Genomic DNA, 21,903 nt, shown 5'->3' with positions numbered 1-21,903 from the left:
CGAGAAATAGAAGGGCAGTTGTGTTACAGGGAGCCTCCGAAAATCTTGTGAAGCGGTTCCTCTTCCGGGTAGGAGGAAAGACCCACTTCCAGGGGGAAGAGGTGCAAGGACCAGAGGATGCTGATAAGAGCCTTAACACTGCTTCTGGGCAAGCCGGTCAGGAGGGAAACACGCCCTTGCCATTGCCCATCCTGCGCAGCAGTCTGAGGCGCAGAGAGGGGAGGAGACGGTTGGGGGTAACGAAACTCTTATGTTGGGGGAGGTCCAAAAAAAGACCACTCCCGGATTCTGCTAGCGATTGAGCCAGACATGAACTTTGGGGCTCTTCACTGTAAATAGTTTGCACCAAAATAAAGCCTGTAAAGCACAGGTTGGAGTCCTGCCTGGTTACTCTCGAGCAACCGCAACAGCCACCTGACAGTTGACTTACCAACACACTGCATTTTATCAGAGGGTGACAGCAGCATATCGATAATAAGGTTGTATCCAATCTGTTCTGCCATGTATTTCTGCTGCTTCAAGGTTTGTCCTGCCAGGGCCCAAAGTGTGCAAGCACCTTGTTCTTTAACTTTCAGGTGAAAAGCCTGCAGATTGGGCAAAATAATAATAATAATAATAATAATAATAATAATAATAATAATAATAATAAAAAAATGTTCCTGGTTATATTTCAAAGCGTTAACGTCTCAGAGGATGTAATCCCAAGCTGACTTCCTCATCAATAAGCTCCGCTGAACTCAGAAGGACCAAGCTACAAAGTTATCCAGTGAGGTCAGATAACAGCCTACTCCGCTGCTCTACAAATCCCAGAAAAAAGATGGGAAAATACTTGCCTTCAGGAGCTTTAAAAGGAATTTGGTCACAGACTTGGATAGAAATCTCATCTGGATGTTAGTGTTCCTTTCAGCGAGTGCCTCGATCGCCATTGCTCCTTTCACTTGGACACTGATTTTCCTTCCTCTGAGAAGTTCAACTAGAGGGGCAATGACTTGCGCATCAGCTATGGCGTTCTGCATTCTGAAATTCCCTCGAGCAAGTTCTGCAATCGCTGCCGAAGCCACGGCCAGCAGCACATCTTTATGCAGAAAAAGATCACGAAACAGTAAGAGCCAGCCACATGTAAGACCACAGCAAATAACAGCCCTGTTACTGTTTTCGCTGTTATTATTTTTCGTTTCATTTGCAGATCAGAGATTTGATGTAGTAATAAACGTCTAGTATTCTGTTACCTAAGACAATGTTTGTTAAGCAATACCGCAGGGATGAGGGAGTTCTCATCGGTCCCAACCAGATAGGCCAGTGGTAAGGGATGATGGGAGTTGTAGTCTGACAGCATATGGAAGGTCACAGGTTCCTTATCCCTCTCAACCGAGCCAGTAAATCCGTAATCCATGTCCATGTGTAACCCAAACTTGCTACTTGGGCCTCACCCCTCCTTGATTTGCCCCCTCCCCTAAAAAGCAGTCTCTCTAAAAAGATCTATCTCTGTGCTCAGGGCATAGCTGTCAACCGTCCCTTATTTGGCGGGAAACTCCCTTATCCCAGCGCCGTGTCCCGCTGCTATCCCGGATTGATGATGTCCCTTAAATTTCCCGGGTTTCATGCTCGCCCGGCTCGGGAGGGAAGCAGCGGCTTGGGGTTCTCCGCCTCAAGAGAGAGAGCGAGAGAGAGCATACGAGCTGCCATGTCTCCGTCTCTCCCTTTCCCCCCTCAGGGGCGCGTCGTGAGGAGACGGGTGGTGGCAGGCGGGCAGGCAGCCCCTCTCTTCAGCCGCACTGCTAGGGGAAGCCGGAGGCAGCAGTGGCAGCTGAGGAGGTGGCCTGAGGGAGGAGGAAGAGGAGGGGATGGGGAGGGATGCAGAAGGGCGGCGCTTCAGAGGCCGCGCTGTAACTGCCTCATGCCAGGCTTGCGGGCAGCGTGGGAGAGAGTCTCTCTCCCTCCCTCTTGGGTGGGGAAGGGCCAATGGAACTCATAAGCTAAGCAAAATCCCTTATTTTGGTTGCTGATCCCTTATTTTCGAGGCTGCTGGTCCCTTATTTTCAAATCTGTAAGTTGACAGCTATGGCTCAGGGGCAAACCTTGGTAATATGCCGCCCTGTGCAAGGCCATTCACCGGCTTAAGCTGGTCTTTAGAAAAGAGGCACGAGGTTATGGCATGGTCCTAGGGCCCTCTTCCCACCTTTCCTAAGTCCGGTAAGTACTTGTCCAGCTTTGGGAAGGAGGCAGGAAGAAGAAGAAGAGGAGGAGGAGGTGGTGTTTGGACTTGATACCCCACCTTTCACGCCCCTTAAGGAATCTCAAAGCGGCTAACAATCTCCTTTCCATTCCTCTCTCTACACCCAGAGAGCCAGTGTGGTGTAGTGGTTAAGAGCGGTAGTCTCGTAATCCTGGGTAACCGGGTTCGCGTCTCCGCTCCTCCACATGCAGCTGCTGGGTGACCTTGGGCCAGTCACACTTCTGTGAAGTCTCTCAGCCCCACTCACCTCACAGAGTGTTTGTTGTGGGGGAGGAAGGGAAAGGAGAATGTTAGCCGCTTTGAGACTCCTTAAAGGGAGTGAAAGGCGGGATATCAAATCCAAACTCTTCTTCTTCTCCCCCACAACAAACACTCTGTGAGGTGAGTGAGGCTGAGAGACTTCAGAGAAGTGTGACTAGCCCAAGGTCACCCAGCAGCTGCATGTGGAAGAGCAGGGAAGCGAACCTGGTTCACCAGATTACGAGTCTACCGCTCTTAACCACTACACTACGCTGGCTCACAGGAGGATTCTAGGACCCTGCCAGAGTCCTCACACCTCCTTCCCAAGGCCAGGCAAGCATTTAGCAGGCCTGGTGTGACTGCACCAATTGGACTGCCCTATATCTGCCCCTGCTGCACCCCCAGTATCCACCCCTTGCTGCTTTGATGGTCTGTTGTCCTCCTCCAAAAAGGGGGTCCAGGAGAACATGCACTGTGCCCACTCCTCTGTGTATGGATAGCAGCACTTGTGATTCTGCATTTTGTTCCTTTGCTGTACCTGAATCTGACTGCAAGAAGTTGACAAGTGGCTCGATGCCCCTGGCATCTTTCACTTTCAACTGGTTCTCATGGTTGTTAATGCACATTACTCGAATGCAATTTATTACGTTCACAAGCAGGTCTTCTATGTTGTACTGCAACAGATTGACAAGCGCAGGAATTCCACCCTGCAGGAAAAAGAAAGAAAGAAAAACAGTGTTGAAGAAAACATATATCAAACTGTCAATAGTGCAGACACAACTCTTGTTCTCTGTTCATCAGAAGCCAACTTTGAGAATGTTCCCTCTTTATCTAGCCACAATTAGTAAATACATCTTCACCCCCTCTTAAGGCTAACCAGTACTTCTCTTAACCTGGGATCTGAATCTCTTGGCTTGATGTGGGTTCCTAATCCTGAGTTTAGGAACAGAGGAGACTGGTGCTCATAGGGGCTGGTAGGGCAGAAGGCAGGGAACACAGCAAAAGGTGGAGCCAGAGACAGAAATAGGCAGAGCCAACTAATTCTGGTTTTGACCCCATTCCCCCTACTGAATTCTACAAAGGCAACACTGAGACTAAGGAGGAAGAGCCAGGGAGCATGGTCGTGGAACACGGCAGAATGTCAGAACAGCTTCCACCACTGAGGAGAACTCTAGTTACTTGTCAGGAATGAGCCAGCTCCAAGCGAAGGTTTGCAGCCAACTGCAGAAAGCAGCCAGGAACAGAGGGGCTTAGATGTTAGTGAGGCAGGGGAGAGCTGGCAGCTGCAGACCGGCTCTTCCTGGCCTTGATGAGCAGGCTGATAAGGTAGTAGCTGAGAGCAGGCTGGAACACAGCCAAAGCTCGCAGGAAGAACAAATAGGCGCGAAAAGACTGCAAGAGTCGGCGAATGGGAGGGCTGCTAGGTAGGAAGCAACACAAGAGACTTAAGGGTCATAAGTTCAATATCTTCTGTTCAATATCTTCTGCCGGAAGAAGTCTTCAGAAAGGTCATCTTGAGTAATGATGCCAGAGGCTTTCTCAGAGCTGTCCGAAGCTATCTGTTTGTTTTTGCAATGAATCCTCCTTTTTAATTACCTACGCTGTGTTATCAAGTTGGGAACCTGGACTCCTGACATTACTATTAGGAACCTTAAGCACAATTAAGATTAGTTTCAATGTACATAGATGATCCTCAGGGTCCCTTACAGGTCTACAGTTCTATGATTCAAAGGAAGAAAGGGGGGTCTCTAACTTAGGATACTTTTACAAATTGAACACACCTAAAGTAAAAGCAAACACATTTTTTTATTATTATAGTACATTTTAAAAAGGAGGGAATGAAAGACAATACTAAGGTTTTTTGTTTTTTTTAGGGTTAGGCTTACCTGTTCAGCAATTATGACCTGATTGTTATCCAACTGGGCAATATCATATAAAAGGACAGCACAACGGGAAAGCAATTCAGGTTCATGAGTTGCCAGTAGCTTAATTAATACTGTGATGCCTCCTGCTTCTACAAAAGCTTTGGCGATGGACTCGTGGATTGAGATGTTACTCAGAACTCCCACGGTGATGCACTCCAGGTAGATGTTGCCACTTTTTAACAAGTTGATTAACGAGGGTATGGTACCTGCGGTGCAGAGCGCAAACGAAGGGTCAGTTACAGTTTTCTTTCACAAACACAACATCCTGTGAATCACTTGAAAGTTTCTGACTTGTTTAGAAGAGAATAGGAGAATCTGTATGTGTTGGCAGGGGAGGGATGTACGGAAGATCACAAAAGCCCTACTTGTGCATGTAACCCTACACGTGAGCAAGACAGGGTAGGATTGAGATCCTTATGCTCCTCACACCCCTAACCTCACCATACTTCTCGCTCTCAAACCCATGGAGGTTTCCTGCTGCGGTAGTAGCATACGTAAATAAATTTCTATACAACTTAGGTAGTTCTGTCCCTATAATTCCCAAAAGAAAAGCTCCTGTTTTGTTTTTTGAATAAAAGTTATTTTGAACATCCTTTTCAATCCAATGTCAGGCCATTTTAAATCCATCAAGCCAATCTCCTCCCAGCAGCAAGGTTTCAGGGGAGGCGGTGCCAGAGGAGGAGAAAACTATAGAGTAGCACTAAACTATGGTTTACTGTTACATCTGAATGTGGCTGGTATCTACAAAAATGTGAGGATACTGCAACCCCCATACAGTTATGAACTGGGGCTTTATCATCTACTGTTAATTCTGCTGAATCCTGCCCCCAGTGGTTTCTGTCAGCAAGTACATTCAGTCTTTCACAATTTCATTTAAAAATGTATTTGAAGAGGATGCTTCCAACATGTTAAGAGCTGCCTCCAACAGTTTGCTTTATTTAAAGCTGATCTACTCCCAGGAGCAAAGGAGCAGAGAACTTTCCTAGAGTACACCCTTGTGGGATTTGCAACGGATGGTGCTGCATAAATAACAGTTTAAAAACAAGTCATCCGAACGCAGCTTAGGTATAGCACCGAAAGCAACGGGGCAAGTTTGTCATAGCTTCAAGTCCTTTGATTTTTAGTGGGAACTAGATAAATTATAAACAGATGAAAACATTGGCAGATAACCTGCAGTTTTATAAGAGTATATATTTAAAGAAGATGAGTAAATGAGCAAATTAAGTTAATTTGGAACTGCAGAAGATATTAAAAAAAAAATTAAGGAACCGCAGAAAGAGGGGGAAGGAAGTCAAGTTTTGAAATGTCAAAATGATTGTGAAATTAGTGAAATGTATAAAATTAGTGAAATGTATAAACTTGAAAAGAATAGATGATAGATAGATGATAGATAGATGATAGATAGATAGATAGAGATAGATAGATAGATAGATAGATAGATAGATGATAGATAGATAGATAGATAGATAGATAGATAGATAGATAGATAGATGATAGATGATAGATAGATAGATGATAGATAGATAGATGATTTTTAGTGGGAACCACATTTGTCTGGATCCAACCCTGTGTGTACAGTTTGCTTTAAAAAGGCAAGGATGCAAGGAAGAGGTACTATGTCTTCCTATGCATTCACATCAGGCTTGGATTAATCTCTTTTATTGTTTCCCCCCCTTGTTATTAGAATCGTAGAACAGTAGAGTTGGAAGGGATCCCGAGGGTCATCTAGTCCAACCCCCTGCAATGCAGGAATCTCAATTGAAGCATCAATGACAGATAGCCATCCAACCTCTGCTTAAAAACCTCCACCCGCTTCCAAGGGAGTCCATTTCACTGTCAGACAACTCCTACCACCAGAAAGTTCTTCCTGATGCTTAGTCAGAGTGTCCTTTCTCGTAGCTTGAAGCCATTGGTTTTAGTTCTTAGCCTCCATGTGACAGTTCTTTAGATATTTGTAGGTGGCTGTCATTATCTGCTCTTATCCAGGCCAAACATACCCAACTCCCTCAACTGTTCCTCATAAGGCTTGAAATCACCTTATATGGGCATTTAGTAGCTGGTGCACAGATACTTATATGAAAACCTACAGCAGGAATGGGGAACCTCTGGTACCCCAAGTTGTTGTTGTTGGATTCCATCAGCCCTAGCCAGACAGGCCAGTGGTGGGACGGACTATTGGAACTGTCTTTCAACAATTCCCCCCCCCCGACCTATAGCATAAAGACAGCAACATATCTTCTTCTGCTTATCTCACCTGCATCCAAAATGCACTTCCAGTAATTATCTTTGGCGAGACAAAGGACTTCCAAACACCGTATGGCCATTTCTTTCCTTTTCTGCTCTTTGCAATCCAGCATACCTGTTGAGAATCCCCAAAGCAATTTGAAGACACTTGCTGGTTACCCCCAAAGGATGTATCCAAGCTGAACCCTTTTGCAATAACTCCAGTTTGCAGAATTGTTTTTCGTTGGAGTTTATCCAGCCAATAAATGGCCAGGAAACACATTTTCAAAACTCTGACGCAGCTCTAGTTAGAATGGATTTGTTATGTACTGAGAAGAAGAGTTTGGATTTTATATCCCGCTTTATCACTACCCTAAGGAGTCTCAAAGCGGCTAACATTCTCCCTTCCCTTCCTCCCCCACAACAAACACTCTGTGAGGTGAGTGGGGCTGAGAGACTTCAAAGAAATGTGACTGGCCCAAGGTCACCCAGCAGCTGCATATGGAGGAGCAGAGACATGAACCCAGTTCCCCAGATTACGAGTCCACCGCTCTTAACCACTACACCAAAATGCAGCAGTCTGATTGCTCCTAGAACAATAGGATTCAGAATGCAACAGTCTGATTGGTCCACAGGAGCCATCCAATCCAGCTCCAGGTGGAAGTGAACCCACAACCTGATTGGCCCACAGGAGAATCCCGGAATTAGCCAATCATGTGGGGCCCATTGTGTAAATAATGTATATAAAGCAGACATTCTGGGGGAATTTGCATTCCTCCTCACCACTATGAGCTGAATAAAGAGCATGAAATCCACTTTCGACTCAGAGTATATTTCAGAGGGGCAATTCGAGAATGAGGTATCAACAGTGAATTTTTTATTTTTTGCATTTAGCCCTGAATGATGGTCAGGGGTGCTGCGGACAACACTGGCCGCTGTTCCTCTTTTGTTCCCTCCCTCCTCTGATGCCCTTTCGTGTTTCTGCCTCCCAAAGGCTTGCACGGCTGTTTATTGCAGCAGCCCTGGCTACAAGCTCCCGAGGCAAATGGTGCCTCTGGGAGGCATCTCTCTTTGGGGCAGGGGTGGGGCAGTTCAGAGACCAGGGGCTGCAGCTGCAGCTGCCTGAAGGACTCCCAAGGAGAAGGGAGAGGAGAGGAGGCTGAGGGAACACTCCACAAGGGAGGGTGTTTGAAAAAGGGTGAGAGGCTGGCAGCTCTGCAGGCAAGGGGTGACGTAACTGGGCTCCTGAGCCCCAATGGGTTGCTGCAGAAAAAAATATAGTCGGTTAAGGGAGCCGTGGACTCAGAAAGGTTGAAAACCTCTAGATTATACCATTTCAGACTACAGTTGGCAGATTTTATTTCTTTTTAATATCCCCCTTCATTAAAATAAAGTTCCTTTTCTACTTGGAGCAAGCTTTAAAAACTTGGAGGCATTCAAAAGAGGGATCCCTCCTCACCTTTATCCTGAGGCGGTACAGCTCATTCAAACAACATTTCAGTCTACCCAGGTCTTTAGGACTTGATGGCCAACATATTCAACAGCTAAAACTGTGTGCTTTTATTTTTATTTTGTTTTACTTTTGGAAGTGTTGCGGTTTAGTCCTGCTGGCCACATGACCCGGAAAGCTGTCTGCGGATAAACGCCGGCTCCCTCGGCCTGAAAGCGAGATGAGTGCCGCAACCCCAGAGTCTCCTTTGACTGTACTTAACCGTCCAGGGGTCCTTTACCTTTACCGTCCAGGGGTACTTTACCTTTACCTCAAAAGGTGGAGTGGGTTAATAGAAAGCATTTAGTCTGCCAATATTTCCTTGTCAGCCTGCTGAGTCCTATGCTGCCACCATGTGGTAGTTCAAAGTTCCTTCTGACAAATCTGTTATGGTGTGGGGGCTGCTATAGGACAAGTCTTTCCAGAGTTCCCTCCAGCTTCCTATCCTGCCTCTAGATAATACAGCATCAGATGTGTTATCGCTGGGCTATGGGGGCTGTTGCATCCTCCTGTTGCATCCATGGGCCACCTTGTTGCATCCTCATGAACTGAAACATCCCAGTGAGTTAGGGCCACCTAGAACCACTTTGCAGGGAGACAAACTGATGTGCTTACCAACAAGAGTTTTCCAAACCGGAAGATCAGGGTTGTGCAGCTCAACCAGATGCTTTAGAACCTCTGTATGAAAGTTCAACACCGCCAAATGAATGATATTATTTCCTTCGCTGTCCTTTTTCAGCCAGTTGGCTTTGAGAGAAAACAAATACTGGATCGTATCTAATGCCCCAGATGTAGCCGCAAGCAAAAGTGGGGTGGAGCATTTTCTGTAGGAGAGAGGAGAAACATCACTGCGATGCAGATTAATACTCAGCGAAATAGGATGATGAAATGGATTTTATTTTATATACAGGACAAGCCATGGTCATAGTTCACGGTTAGTCCAGAGAGAGCTAAACCATTGGCCTGGAGTCATACATGATGCTAAGCCAAACTATGACTGTAGAGGAGCAAATTGGCTGTGATCCCTTTCCCAAAGAAGAAGAAGAAGAGTTTGGATTTGATATCCTGGTTTATCACTACCCGAAGGAGTCTCAAAGCGGCTAACAATCTCCTTTCCCTTCCTCCCCCACAACAAACACTCTGTGAGGTGAGTGGGGCTGAGAGACTTCAGAGAAGTGTGACTAGCCCAAGGTCACCCAGCAGCTGCATGTGGAGGAGCAGGGAATCGAATCCGGTTCACCAGATTACAAGTCCACCGCTCTTAACCACTACGCCACACTGGCTCTCTGCACATCCATGTGTTCATGCTAAGCTATGTGCAAGCCAGGGCATTGTTTCTGCAAGTTAGCTGCTGAGTGACAGTGGAATGCTGCACACATCTATTTAGAAGCAAGCCCTACTGAGTTCAATGAGATTCACTCCTAGAAAAGTAGATGAAGAATTGTGGCCAAAAACAAACAAATAAAAGTATGCACCGCTCCCTATGTTCTCTAATAAGGAAAGCCCTGTCATGTTCATTAGGGCTTGGTGAGATATCGATATATCATCCAAAACTGGTCTGAGGTCCATATCATGATATCGGGTTCATCGTTCTTGACCTGGCAATATATTGCAAATCACGGAATGTGTTAGGGCTGGGCAATATATCACTCAAAACTGGTTTCAAGTCTGTATCATGATACTGGTTTCATAATTTTTGACCTGGCAACATATTGAGGATCTTGATGTGTGCGTGTGCGATGGAAAAATCACAATGTGGGGGAAACCGTGAAGCCAGCCAATGCCTCTACATAGCTCCACCCTTATTTCAGACATCATGATATATTGGTATATTGTGATGTTTAACTGGGAATATATCACAGTGTTGAAAACCATATGCTGGCCAGCCCTAATGTTCATTGGGATATACTCACTGGCAAGTTTATATAGGATTTATTGTTATTTTATCCTTCCAGATAAATTGCATGTAACAGAAATGCAATTGAGCTGAACCGGGCTGTGGTGGGATAGTGTCTTTGCCTGCTTATCTTGCTCTCTTTACCTTCCCACTTTGCAACGTTGATTGCTCTAAAAAGGACTCTTATCAAGGATTCCAGGCTTGAAGCCTGAACATGAAGGTGAGCGTTGGTCTAGACTGCATTCTTAGGCTATCTGAAGGTCCTCCACGCTCCTAGTAGACTCTTCCAGGAGGATTTGATATGGGACAGTACACCTTTAGATTGGTTAGAAGTCGACATAGCAAACATTTCAAAACATGATCACACCCTAGAATAGCCTGTTCCCTTGCAGGCAAATGTAGCCAGCTGACGGGCACATTATGAACCCTTGTCTCAGTTTGATTGACCCAAGATTGGGCAATTTGGTGTTACATTGACAATACTTGACAATACTTAGAGTTCCTTACTTGAATTCCAAAAGGAAACAAGGCGGCGTAAATTCCCATGCTGTTTTCTGCTTACTTACTCATTTCGTGTTTCAGACTCTAACGAAGCTGGGTGTTTTCGGTAGAGAATTGTGAAGCAGGTAACATTGTCATAGAAGGCAGCGTAATGTATAGGCAGCCACCCATGTTCATCGGGTATTTCGTAATCTGCTTTTAAGGCCAGGAGGAAATGGAGGGCTTCGACGGAGGAGCACTGAGCTGATAGGTGCAAAGCAGTGGGACCAAAACCTGACAGAGGGAACAAGATGCAATAGAATGAACTACACCAGGGTCAGCAACCTTTTTCAGCCGTGGGCTGGTCCACTGTCTCTCAGACCATGTGGTGGGCCGGACTATATTTTGAAAAAAAATATGAATGAATTCCTATGCCCCACAAATAAGCCAGAGATGCATTTTAAATCAAAGGACACATTCTACTCATGTAAAAACATGCTGATTCCCAGACCGACTGCGGGCCGGATTTAGAAGGCAATTGGGCCGCATCCGGCCCTGGGCCTTAGGTTGCCTACCCCTGAACTACACATAGAATCATAGAATCATAGAGTTGGAAGAGACCACAAGGGCCATCGAGTCCAACCCCCTACCAAGCAGGAAACACCAACATATGGTTGTCAAGCCTCTGCTTAAAGACCTCCAAAGAAGGAGACTCCACCACACTCCTTGGCAGCAAATTCCACTGTCGAACAGCTCTTACTGTCAGGAAGTGCTTCCTAATGTTTAGGTGGAATCTTCTTTCTTGTAGTTTGGATCCATTGCTCCGTGTCCGCTTCTCTGGAGCAGCAGAAAACAACCTTTCTCCCTCCTCTATGTGACATCCTTTTATATATTTGAACATGGCTATCATATCACCCCTTAACCTCCTCTTCTCCAGGCTAAACATGCCCAGCTCCCTTAGCCGTTCCTCATAAGGCATCGTTTCCAGGCCTTTGACCATTTTGGTTGCCCTCCTCTGGACACGTTCCAGTTTGTCAGTGTCCTGAATACAGTGGCACAGACATGATACACTTCAGGTGGCAAAATCTAAGGCAGAGCCCCCAATGATTTGAATAATTATTTGCTAGTTTTATACCAGTGCTGTTTCTACACCACCCCTTTATTATTTTATGTGTACAGTTGTACCTTGGTTGCTGAATGCCTTGGAACTCATATATTTCAGCTCCTGGATGATCAAAAACCAGAAGTGAGTGTTCCGGTTTTCAAACGATTTTCGGAAGCCGAATGTCCAGCGGAGCTTCCGATTGGCTGCAGGAGCTTCCTCCAGCCAACCAGAAGCCGCACTTTGGTTTCGGAATGTTTTGGAAGTCGAACAGACTTCCAGAACGGATTCTGTTCGACTTCCAAGGTACGACTGTATATGTATGTATGTGTTGAATTTATAGCCCTTTTCTCCAAAAAGCTCAAGGTGATGTCTTTGCTTCTCTCCCCCCCCCCTCGTTTAAAAACCACGACAACCCTGTAAGGTAGGTTAGTCTGAGAGGCAGGGGCTGGCCCAAGGTCACCCAGTAAGCTTGAAACCTTGTCTCTCTATGGTCCCAGTTTCACACTCTCACGTCCCCACCACGCTGACTTTTCACAGAATCAATATTGTTTCTCTTTCCAGCACTAGAAAAATAGCATGTGAATTTATCAGATTTTTAAAAAAGCATCGAACATGCCATGCATTGTAGCATTAAAAATGGAAAACATAGCAAAATCTCTGCCCACCCCTGAATATGAACAACATATAGCCCAGCCTTAGTGGAGAGAGAAAGAGAAATCAATGGCAACAAACTAAATAATTTTCATCATTGTAGACTATAAAAAAGTAATGCTGTGGTTTTTTTACAACTCACCACTTTTCTCTCCTCCAATGTCCTTATCTTGGAAGCTCGTTGTTCCTTAAACAAAGCATATTTGTTTAATCACTTCAACCATGACATCCCTACATGCCCGTGTGCTATATAGACATAGGTTCTTATTTTAAGATTAATTATATCATAGGTTCCAAAGCTATTGGCTATGCAGAATTTCCAGTGACGAAATACTATCAACTTCAGTGCAATCAATCTTTTTAATTATTATTATTGTGTGTTTGTGTGTGTGTGTTCACAGTGTAATCTCTGCATTAAATTTACTCCCGGAACAAAATTACAAAACTGCAACATGCTTAATGGATTCCGAAGAGATTTTCTTCCGAATGGGCCTACCTGTGCACCCCTTAATGGCAAGAGCAAAGCTCCCACTAACTCAAATATTTCATTGAATGAACCGTTCTAGTTACACTATAGAGCATTATCTCTTAAGGTAGAGAAGCTGCAAGCCTTTGCCCTTAAACTTATAGCCCCTAGTTTTCCTAAAGTTAGAGCAACTTTATTTCGTATACTTATATATATTACAAAAGTCAGAGGACAACAAAGTATTTATCACTTACCCTTTGGATCAGATTTCTGGGGACGTTTCCCTAGAACAAAATGTATTTATTATGATTTGGCTATTGCGTCTTTCTTTCTTTCTTTCTTTCTTTCTTTCTTTCTTTCTTTCTTTCGGTATACACTATCCTGCTTCTCATTCTAATGATGAATGCCTCCTCCAAACAGTTATTTCAGAGATGAAGAATCTGTGGTTCTCCTCTCCAGATATTGCTAGATTTCAGTCTGCAGGGCCAATGGTCAGATGATGGGAGCTGTTGTCCAGCACAGCAGCATATCATGGGTTGCCAATGCCCAGGGTGGGTGGGCACGTATGCCAGGCGGGGGACAGAGCCCGCTGTTCCAGCCCAGCCCACGTCACCAAAGTGACCCCCCACTGGAGCCAAGTGGGACCACATTGCTCTGCCTGCTCGCCCACACAGGTATCTGAACTGGAGTCGGTAACAGGTCAGATGAGGGTTAACAGTGATGTCTGGAGCAATAAAGTATCTCACACACTTTAGAAAAGAAAATTGGAATCAAGAGGTGAATGAAGGCTTCCTCAAACTCGGCCCTCCAGATGTTTTTGGCCTACAACTCCCATGGTCCCCAGCTAGCAGGACCAGTGGCCAGGGATGATGGGAATTGTAGTCTCAAAAACATCTGGAGGGCCAAGTTTGAGGAAGCCTGATTTAGATGTCTCTGGTTCTTGCACAGAGTCTTTTCTACAACCAAGAAAGGGGACAGGGGAGATGCTTTCCTTGTGGGAAGGACCCCTGGGACTCTAATAACTTCTCAGCAGATACTATTTCATACCTTGGCTAACTGGGATGCTGCGCCTTTGGTTGATTGTCAGATATGATTTAATCAGCTGGCATATGATTGGCACACGGTTGTAGATAGCAGCATAGTGGATAAGACCGTAGCCATGATCGTCCGAAAGAGCAAGGCTGGAGAGGGATGTCTTGCGGCAGAAGGTGAGGAAGATAGCAGCCAAGCCTCTTTCAGCAGCAGCCCTCATGCCAAATGGCAGGCTCTAAATGTCACACGCGCAAAAGGCACATAGAAAAACAACAAGAATAATAACACAGTGCTTTTTCACTCCAGCTACTTTGATTTGGGCTGTGTGTACCATGCCCTGAAAGAAAGAGAACAGTTAAAACTCTGTACCAAGATAAATTGACTCCTGAGGCCAGCCGACTGTAGAAAGACACAGGATCTTTCTTATTCTGCATTGCATTATATAATTTTGTACTTGTTCTGTATCATGCGCTCCATCCTGGCTCGTTAGATTGAATGGGCAAGGATGTATACAGGCCACTGAAGTCTTGGCCCCAACCACTGGATGCCAGTTTCGGTACTCAAATTATAGGGGGAAATGAAGAGAGGCCCTTAATGGAATCTTCAAGATACCCACCTCCCTCAACAAATTTTAGCCAAATTATTATCCTGCCAGTGGCATGCGGTCAGTGGACTAAGGGGACTAGGCTAGTCCCCTAAATGTTCCCAGTAAATTAGAGTATTAAAGTATTAATACTCTGGTGCCTGCTTCTCAAAGCCCAGGAAGCTTCTGCCCGGCTGTCAGGGACTGGGCAGATGAAGGAAAGTGGTGGAGACCATGTCCCCAGGTGTCTTCCAGAGAGGATGAAGGGGCATTTAGTATAGACCTCCATGTTAGTATTTTTCATCCCCCCATAGCTGTTGGATCTCGTGATCCACACTGTTTACATTCCATTCTTCTGGAAGTGTGAGAAAAGAAACTCAGACACTGCATTTCCGTTCTCTGTGCTTTTGTTTTAGGCTCTTTGTTCAGACAGACAGGATGTTTGTGTGAGCTGCTCCTCATGCTGTTGTTATTTTCCTTATTATGATTTGGTTTGATCTGATGTATAGCAATAAAATTGGCGATGCTACATACTTCCGCAGCCAAGGTTTTGTTTACTCTGCTGTTTGCATGCTCATATGAGCAGGTATGAGTCGCTGAGATACAGGACTGCTGCCGAACTCTTCATGAGAGTCCTGTTATCGGAGGGAGAGGCCTCATATTCCGGTAGTGGTTTGGCAGAGGGCACACTCCAGAGGAAGATGAGGGCAAAAGTTGGGAGATGATGGGAGATGAGGAGGAGGACTTTGAAAGCATTCAACAGGCAAAGCTTGAACAGCAGTTGAATGAGACGCTGTCACTGGAGTGTCTCCCAGAAAACGTAACCCCCCAAAACCAGGTGTTCGCTGAAGATAGCAGAGAAGAAAGCTCAAAGGCAAGCGGCAAGGAGTCTGATAAATAGGGAAGTAATGGAGAATGGGCTGTTTGGGCCATTTCCACTAAGGTTGCCACCTTTGTTCTGGCAAAATACTGGGCAGGGTAGGGTGGGGCAGAGAGAGGCATTGGAGCGATTTTCTTTTCCACCTGGTGCATAACTCAAGCAATCCATTATAATCTGTGGCAGCCGATTAGGATGGCCCCTCTGGAATTTGTCACATACACAGAGACAGATATGCATGAATTTGTAAATCTGTCTGAGCTTTGCTACCCGTAGCTTAAATACATGACTTTTCACACACCCTTTCACATAGATAGATTTGGAGAGAAGCCCTAACTTGGCAGAGAGAAAGGGGAGGCAGGGGAGTGGAAATACGGGACAAACTGCATCCTGTATTGAATCAGCACAGGACATAGTATTTTGCACTATCATATGGGACGATCCTGTATTATACAGTGTTATGTATTCAGTGTTCTGTGTTTGCCTGAGCTTGAGTCTGGACTAAGGATTTTGAGCTCCTGTGTTCTGATTCAATACATGATATCCAATCACAGAACATTTCAGGATTTGTGCCTCTGCCATTGGCCCTTAAACTCTGAGTTATGATTCGCAGCTTGGAAGTTTAGATAGCCAATCACGTTGGGAGTGGGAGCGGCCCAGGCCTTCAGAAATGTATATAAGCAGTTGTTTGCCCCTGCTGTTCAATTCTGTTAGTTCAATAAATGTTCTTGCTGTTATCGTTGTTTCTTGCCTTGTGGGAACCTATGCTTCATACAGGGTGGTTGGAAACCTTAAATTTCCCACCTGGCCTGAGAAGCTGGGCAGGTGGGTTGACTCCATCCACAAAGGCTGCTCTAACTGGAATGAAGCATGATTTTGAGCGACAGAGGGAGAGGAGCAAAACTGTTCTGAAAGCGCTGCTTAAAGGAAGATGACCATAAATGTGGTGGACCTCACAGGGTCCATTCCCTTAAAAAAAAACAAAAACCATACCTTGCATTTAATAGCCTTCTTATAGCCAAATCTTTTCTTGAATTGGTCCATTGCTTGAATATCAGTTAATGGGAGCCTTTTGGGTTTAAGTGTGCTTACTACTTCGTTTATGGCTCCCCACCACTGGCTCTTAAAAAGCAGATAAAATGGTTCAAGTTCGATCCCGATTACATAATAGCTGGAAAATGCAGGGGGTGGGGGGAACACACACACACACACAGTAGAAACTGGAATATTTTAACACATTATTTTGTATCCTATATTTCACAATGCCTGTAAAGTGAGCCTGAGAATCTTCTGACCCACCAAATCAAAGACATCCCAATCGCTTAATATGGTGGTCCACCAGGGGCTTATAAATATATATTTATTGCTGTCTCTGAGACTGCAAAATTGGGATCGTGGTTAAACACTAGGCAGGCCACAATACACAAAATCAGTTGCTGGGAGACACAAGTGCTGTTGCACTCATGTTCTGTTTACAGGCTTCCCATGGGTATCTGGCTAGCCACTGTCAGAACAGGATACTGGACTAGGTGGACAACTTTGACCTGGTTCAGCAGGTTCTTATGTATAGGACTTTATTTAAAAAAATCAAGCAGTAGTAGCTGCATTTAGCTAAGTGGACCGCAGGTTGTGTACACCTGTCTAAATTGGACCATGGCATACCATTATAATTCATTTTAATCCTGCCTTTCCTCTAAGTAGCTCAGGATGGCATACAGCAGCATACCCTCCCCAAACATTATCCTCGCAACAACCCTGGTTGTTTGGGTAAGAGAGTGTGACTGGTCCAAGGTCCCCCAGTGAGCTTCATGGGTAAAGTGTCAGTTTGGGTCTCACCATCATCCTAGCCCAACGCTCAACCCACTGCACCACACTATTTGTACAGTGGTACCTTGGTTCTCAAATGCCTTGGTACTCAAACAACTTGGAACCCAAACACTGCAAACCAGGAGTAAGTGTTCTGGTTTGGCAACTTTTTTCGGAACCGAATGTGCTCCGTTTTGAGTGTTAGGCTTCCGTTTTGAGTGTTATGCTGAGGTCTGTCTGTTTTTGCTATTTATTTTGTGTTTTTGGTTTTGCATCTCTTTTTGTTTTGTTTTTGTGACTGTGTGGAACCCAGTTCAGCTACTGATTGATTGATTGATTGATTGATTGTGTGACTGCAGTACATTGTTTGTTGCTTTCGTTTTATGGATCAATGATCTCATTAGATAGTAAAATTCACGTTAAATTGCTGTTTTAGCGGTTGTTTTTAAAAGTCTGGAACGGATTGATCCATTTTGCATTACTTTCTATGGGAAAGCGCGCCTTGGTTTTGGAACGCTTTGGTTTTGGAACAGACTTCCGGAATGGATTAAGTTTGAGAACCAAGGTACCACTGTAGTATCCTTTTAACATTGCTCTAGTATCTGGGCAAAAGGGACGCGGGTGGAGCTGTGGTCTAAACCACAGAGCCTAGGACTTGGCAGTTCGAATCCGCTCGACGGGGTGAGCTCCCGTTGCTCGGTCCCAGCTTCTGCCAACCTAGCATGTCAAAGTGCAAGTAGATAAATAGGTACTGCTCCGGCGGGAAGGTAAATGGCGTTTCCGTGCACTGCTCTGGTTCGCCAGAAGCGGCTTAGTCACATAGCTGTCAACTTTTCCCTTTTTAAAAGGGAAATCCTATTTGGAATAAGGGAATTTCCCTTAAAAAAAGGGAAACGTTGACAGCTATGCTTAGTCATGCTGGCCACATGACCCGGAAGCTGTACGCCGGCTCCCTCGGCCAATAAAGCAAGATGAGTGCCGTAACCCCAGAGTCGATTCTAATGATCAGGGGTCCCTTTACCTTTACCTTTTAGTATCTGGGCACTGTAAAGATCTCTGTTATGTCTCCCTAAGCCTGAAAGAATAGAACCTAGGCATAAAAGATGGAACAAAGGTGGTGCTGGGGTCCGGGGGGTGGGGTGGAAACATTTGATAGAGTAGAAGTGCACTGTAGGCAAACTCGGCCCTCCAGATGTTTTGGGACTACAACTCCCATGATTCCTAGCTAACAGGACCCATGGTCAGGGATGATGGTAATTGTAGTCTCAAAACATCTGGAGGGCTGAGTTTGCCTATGCCTAGTTTAGACTAAAGGGCTAACAGGAAGCACAGAAAATATGATTGTGTCGTGCTTTATGCCAGACTGGATTCCATCTACAAGATTTTCACTACGTGACTGGATTCCTTTTATGATAAAGCACAGTGGGCAAAGAGCAATGGTCAAAATAATTTGTTTTTTAAAAGCAGCAAAGCTCAATTCTGCATTCAGATTAAAAAATCTCGATGAATAAATAATAAACATCCGTGCTCAGTCGTCAGTATCTCTTTTAGGCAAACTTATTTCTAATCAATTATTATTGCATATGGTAACATCTGCTGCACGTACACAAGTGTTTACTGGCACTTAGGTATGAGCCACTTTTTGACTCTCAACCATTAACTAGTGTTACGTTTCCAAAAACTCAATCGAAAGCATCTCACATGCTCTTTACCTCTTGCCTTGAAAATCCATTATTGGTATGGGGTAATGTTCTCTATAGGGTGCATCTGGGTCCAACAGTTGAGCGAGGTGATTTGCCGCACATGTATGCATTTCATCATAGGCAGCCTATAATTAATGTTAAAAACAACAGACCCTATTTATGCCTGCAAAGCCCTTAAAACTTCCTGTATCAAGGCCAAGCACTGCTTTAAGTAGTTAAAGCATCTTGTCAATTTTCAGTAAAATATGCAGGCTCAAAATCTGCTAAGAGCTGAGAAGAGCTGAAAAACCCAATGGGTAGAGAAACAGAAGTTCAAATCCTGTCTGGGCACATGGTGGAAACAGGTTTTTAGTTTCATAAAATCAAAGAACCAAAGGTATTTGACTTCCAACCCATAACATGTGAGGTTACAATTCTACAACAGTCCTGTTCTTGCCATTACATGCTGATTACATGCTGAATTTCTTCAAAGTAAATGCTCTTTAAAATAAAATAAAACAGATAAAAATAAATGTATTCCCTTGTAAAATACATTTTCTTGAAACAAATCAGAACTGAAAGGTGGCATTAAACTAAATTTTGCTCAGACTCATTGGCATTCATGATCACGACTAAGTTAGATCCATTAATTTCAATGGATCTGCTCTGAGTAAAAGGAAGCTGACAGTCACTCCCTACAATTTACCTTTTATGGTGTCATTTAATAATTATTTATGCACTTTAAATATTTTTATACTGCCTTTGCTTGAGAATGACACCAGGAGAGTTTACAATGCTGATACTGAAAGCAATTAATTGCAATAAACAATAACAATAATCATAAAAAACTAGCAGACAAAATGGTACTCAGATCCAAAAGGTTTAAAATGCTTAGAGAGTCCCTTCAAATCCCTGAGAGGTGTTTTTTTGTTTTTGTTTTGCTTAACGCCTGAAAGAATGTAAAGTTGCTAGCAGGAGAGGATGTGCATGTTTTCCATCATGGGGCCACCACAACAAAAGGCCCTTCTCTACTTGCCAAATGCCTAAATATAACAAGGAAGGTGCAGAGAAATGGGCCTCAGTGGATTACTTCAAAGTACAGGCTGTTTGATATAGGAGAAGCTGTTCCTTTCACCCATCCTAGGTGCTAATAATAATAATAATAATAATAATAATAATAATAATAATAATAATAATTCATTTATACCCCTGGGTAAAGAAATGCAACTCTAGATAGGCACTCTTCTTTTGTCCTATTTGAGTGTCCCGCTTTAACTGACAGTAATTTCTACATGTACCGTTGCACACCACCCTGGCCCCTCTGCATGCATTGAGAGAAGGCCCCCACAATAATCTTTATTTTATTGTTTATATGCTGCCTATCTGACTCTGGGCAGCTCCCAACAAAGTATTAAAAGCACAATAAAACATTGACCATTAAAAACCTCCCCTAAACAGAGCTGCCATCAGATATCTTCTAAATGTTGCATAGTTATTTATCTCCTTGTCATCTGGTGGGAGGGCATTCCACAGGGCGCGTGCCACTACCGAGAAAGCCCTCTGCTTGGTTCCCTGTAACTTGGCTTCTCGCAGTGAGGAACCGCCAGAAGGCCCTCAGAGCTGGACCTCAGTGTCTGGGCAGAACGATGGCGGTGGAGACGCTCCTTCAGGTATACTTAGGGCTTTAAAAGGGAGCACTAGTACTTTCAAGCAGGCTCCAAAGTGAATTGGCAACTAGCCGATCCGTTCTGACATATTTCTGAGGTACTATCTGAACAAGAAAGTACCAAGGGAAGCATCCAAACCAGCTTCAAAGGCGGCCCCAGATGGAACATTTTACAGAAATCTGAAAAAGAGGTACCAGGGCATAGATGACTGGTTAGACGGCCTGTCTTCTGGAGAGGCTGTAGCTACTGAACCAGACCCAGCTAGTGGTAGGAAGAGTTTCTGTGGTAAGGAGACTTAAGGCAGTGTCCACTCTACATCTTTAAAGCACATTTGAAGCAAATTCTTTCCCTCACTGTAGCTTTACCTGTCACAGATTTACATTTCCCAGCAAATCTTAACATTATCTACAGTGCCCAGAATTCTTTTGAGGGAGACTCTGCTTCAAATGAGCTTTAAAAGGTATAGTGTGTATGCTGTAAATCCCCAACCCCTACAATCTCTCCTTATCGCAGGCTAAATTATTTCGAAAATTCTGATTTAGCACCTTAATCTCATCTGAAAGGTCTTCAACTGAAGGAGTACCAACATCATATTCAATGCCACCGTGGAGATGGAAATACTGATTCTGGGTGTATACAAAATGCTGGCACTTAAAATCTGGTCCGAGCAAAATTGGAGGCAGCTCACGTTCCGTTTTGACTTTGTCGTCTACAAAAAGGAAGAACTGGTTTTTAACACAGAGGAGAAGGCAGCTGCCACTGCTCTCAGCGAATGACATGAATGAATGACATTACTAATAATATAAAATTATATGCCCAAACTTTAAGCAGCACTTTCAAAAATGCAGATTTCCCGTAGTTTCATCACATAATAAGGACTGGTTGGTGTCAAAAGTGTTATGTACTGAAGTTCTCACCCTGGGCCAGCAGGGGGATGCTGTAGATAGTTATGCAAATGAAGGATCGAAAGTGACGTTCAGTGATTGGATAGTTTTAGAAAGTTGTTACAGTAACATGGTACTGGAGCTCTATATAAGCAGGCTGATTGAGCCCTTCAGTTCAGTTCTGTCCTGGCCTGTGAATAAACAAGAGCTGTTTGAAGAATCGCTGTGTCGTCTGATATGTTCACCCACAACTTAACAAAAAGAGTATGCTACGTAAGAGTTCCCTGGGAAGAGTTGATTGTTAAACCACTCTGTATCTGCATGAGAGAAACGTGGGTCTCCTCACAAAACCCTTCACAAACTACAATTCTGATTATTCTTTGGGGAAAACCATGGCTATCTGAAGTGGTATAATATTGCTTTAAATGTATGGTGGAGATAGAGCCATAGTGTACCCTTTTGACATTAAGATTGACATTTTGGATTAAGAAGTAGTTCCAGTTCTTGTTCATTAGGAACAAATTCCATGGCGACTGGTTCCCTTTTATTTCCTTTATTAATTCTTGCCACATGGAACCCCAATCAACTGTTATTCATTCATTTGGAGGGAGTCTGGTGTCTTAATTTTAGCAGACCCTCCAAGTGTCCCTATTTTCAAGG

The 21,903-nt window shown here is 44.3% G+C and overlaps 1 protein-coding gene across 3 annotated transcripts in view; it reads right to left on the bottom strand.

Annotated features, from left to right (window-relative positions):
• ANKAR (ankyrin and armadillo repeat containing) overlaps positions 1-21,903 on the bottom strand; it is a 41,919-nt gene that overhangs the window by 14,560 nt on the left and 5,456 nt on the right. For all 3 annotated transcript variants that reach the window (XM_083703973.1, XM_083703972.1, XM_083703974.1), the window contains 13 exons: positions 20,905-21,068; positions 18,723-18,838; positions 16,198-16,375; positions 13,760-13,979; positions 12,967-12,996; positions 12,389-12,433; positions 10,577-10,784; positions 8,729-8,937; positions 6,656-6,760; positions 4,363-4,607; positions 3,015-3,183; positions 834-1,075; positions 431-584 (listed from right to left, as the gene is read on the bottom strand). In XM_083703973.1, coding sequence (XP_083560099.1) covers positions 431-584; positions 834-1,075; positions 3,015-3,183; positions 4,363-4,607; positions 6,656-6,760; positions 8,729-8,937; positions 10,577-10,784; positions 12,389-12,433; positions 12,967-12,996; positions 13,760-13,979; positions 16,198-16,375; positions 18,723-18,838; positions 20,905-21,068 — 2,085 coding nt within the window. The remainder of the gene's footprint in view (positions 1-430; positions 585-833; positions 1,076-3,014; positions 3,184-4,362; positions 4,608-6,655; positions 6,761-8,728; positions 8,938-10,576; positions 10,785-12,388; positions 12,434-12,966; positions 12,997-13,759; positions 13,980-16,197; positions 16,376-18,722; positions 18,839-20,904; positions 21,069-21,903) is intronic.

Source organism: Podarcis gaigeae, assembly GCF_964106915.1.
Source record: "Podarcis gaigeae genome assembly, chromosome: 1".
NCBI classification, from domain to species: Eukaryota; Metazoa; Chordata; class Lepidosauria; order Squamata; family Lacertidae; genus Podarcis; species Podarcis gaigeae.
The sequence above is the reverse complement of the archived record's forward strand: the minus strand, read 5'-3'. Positions and strand labels throughout refer to the sequence as shown.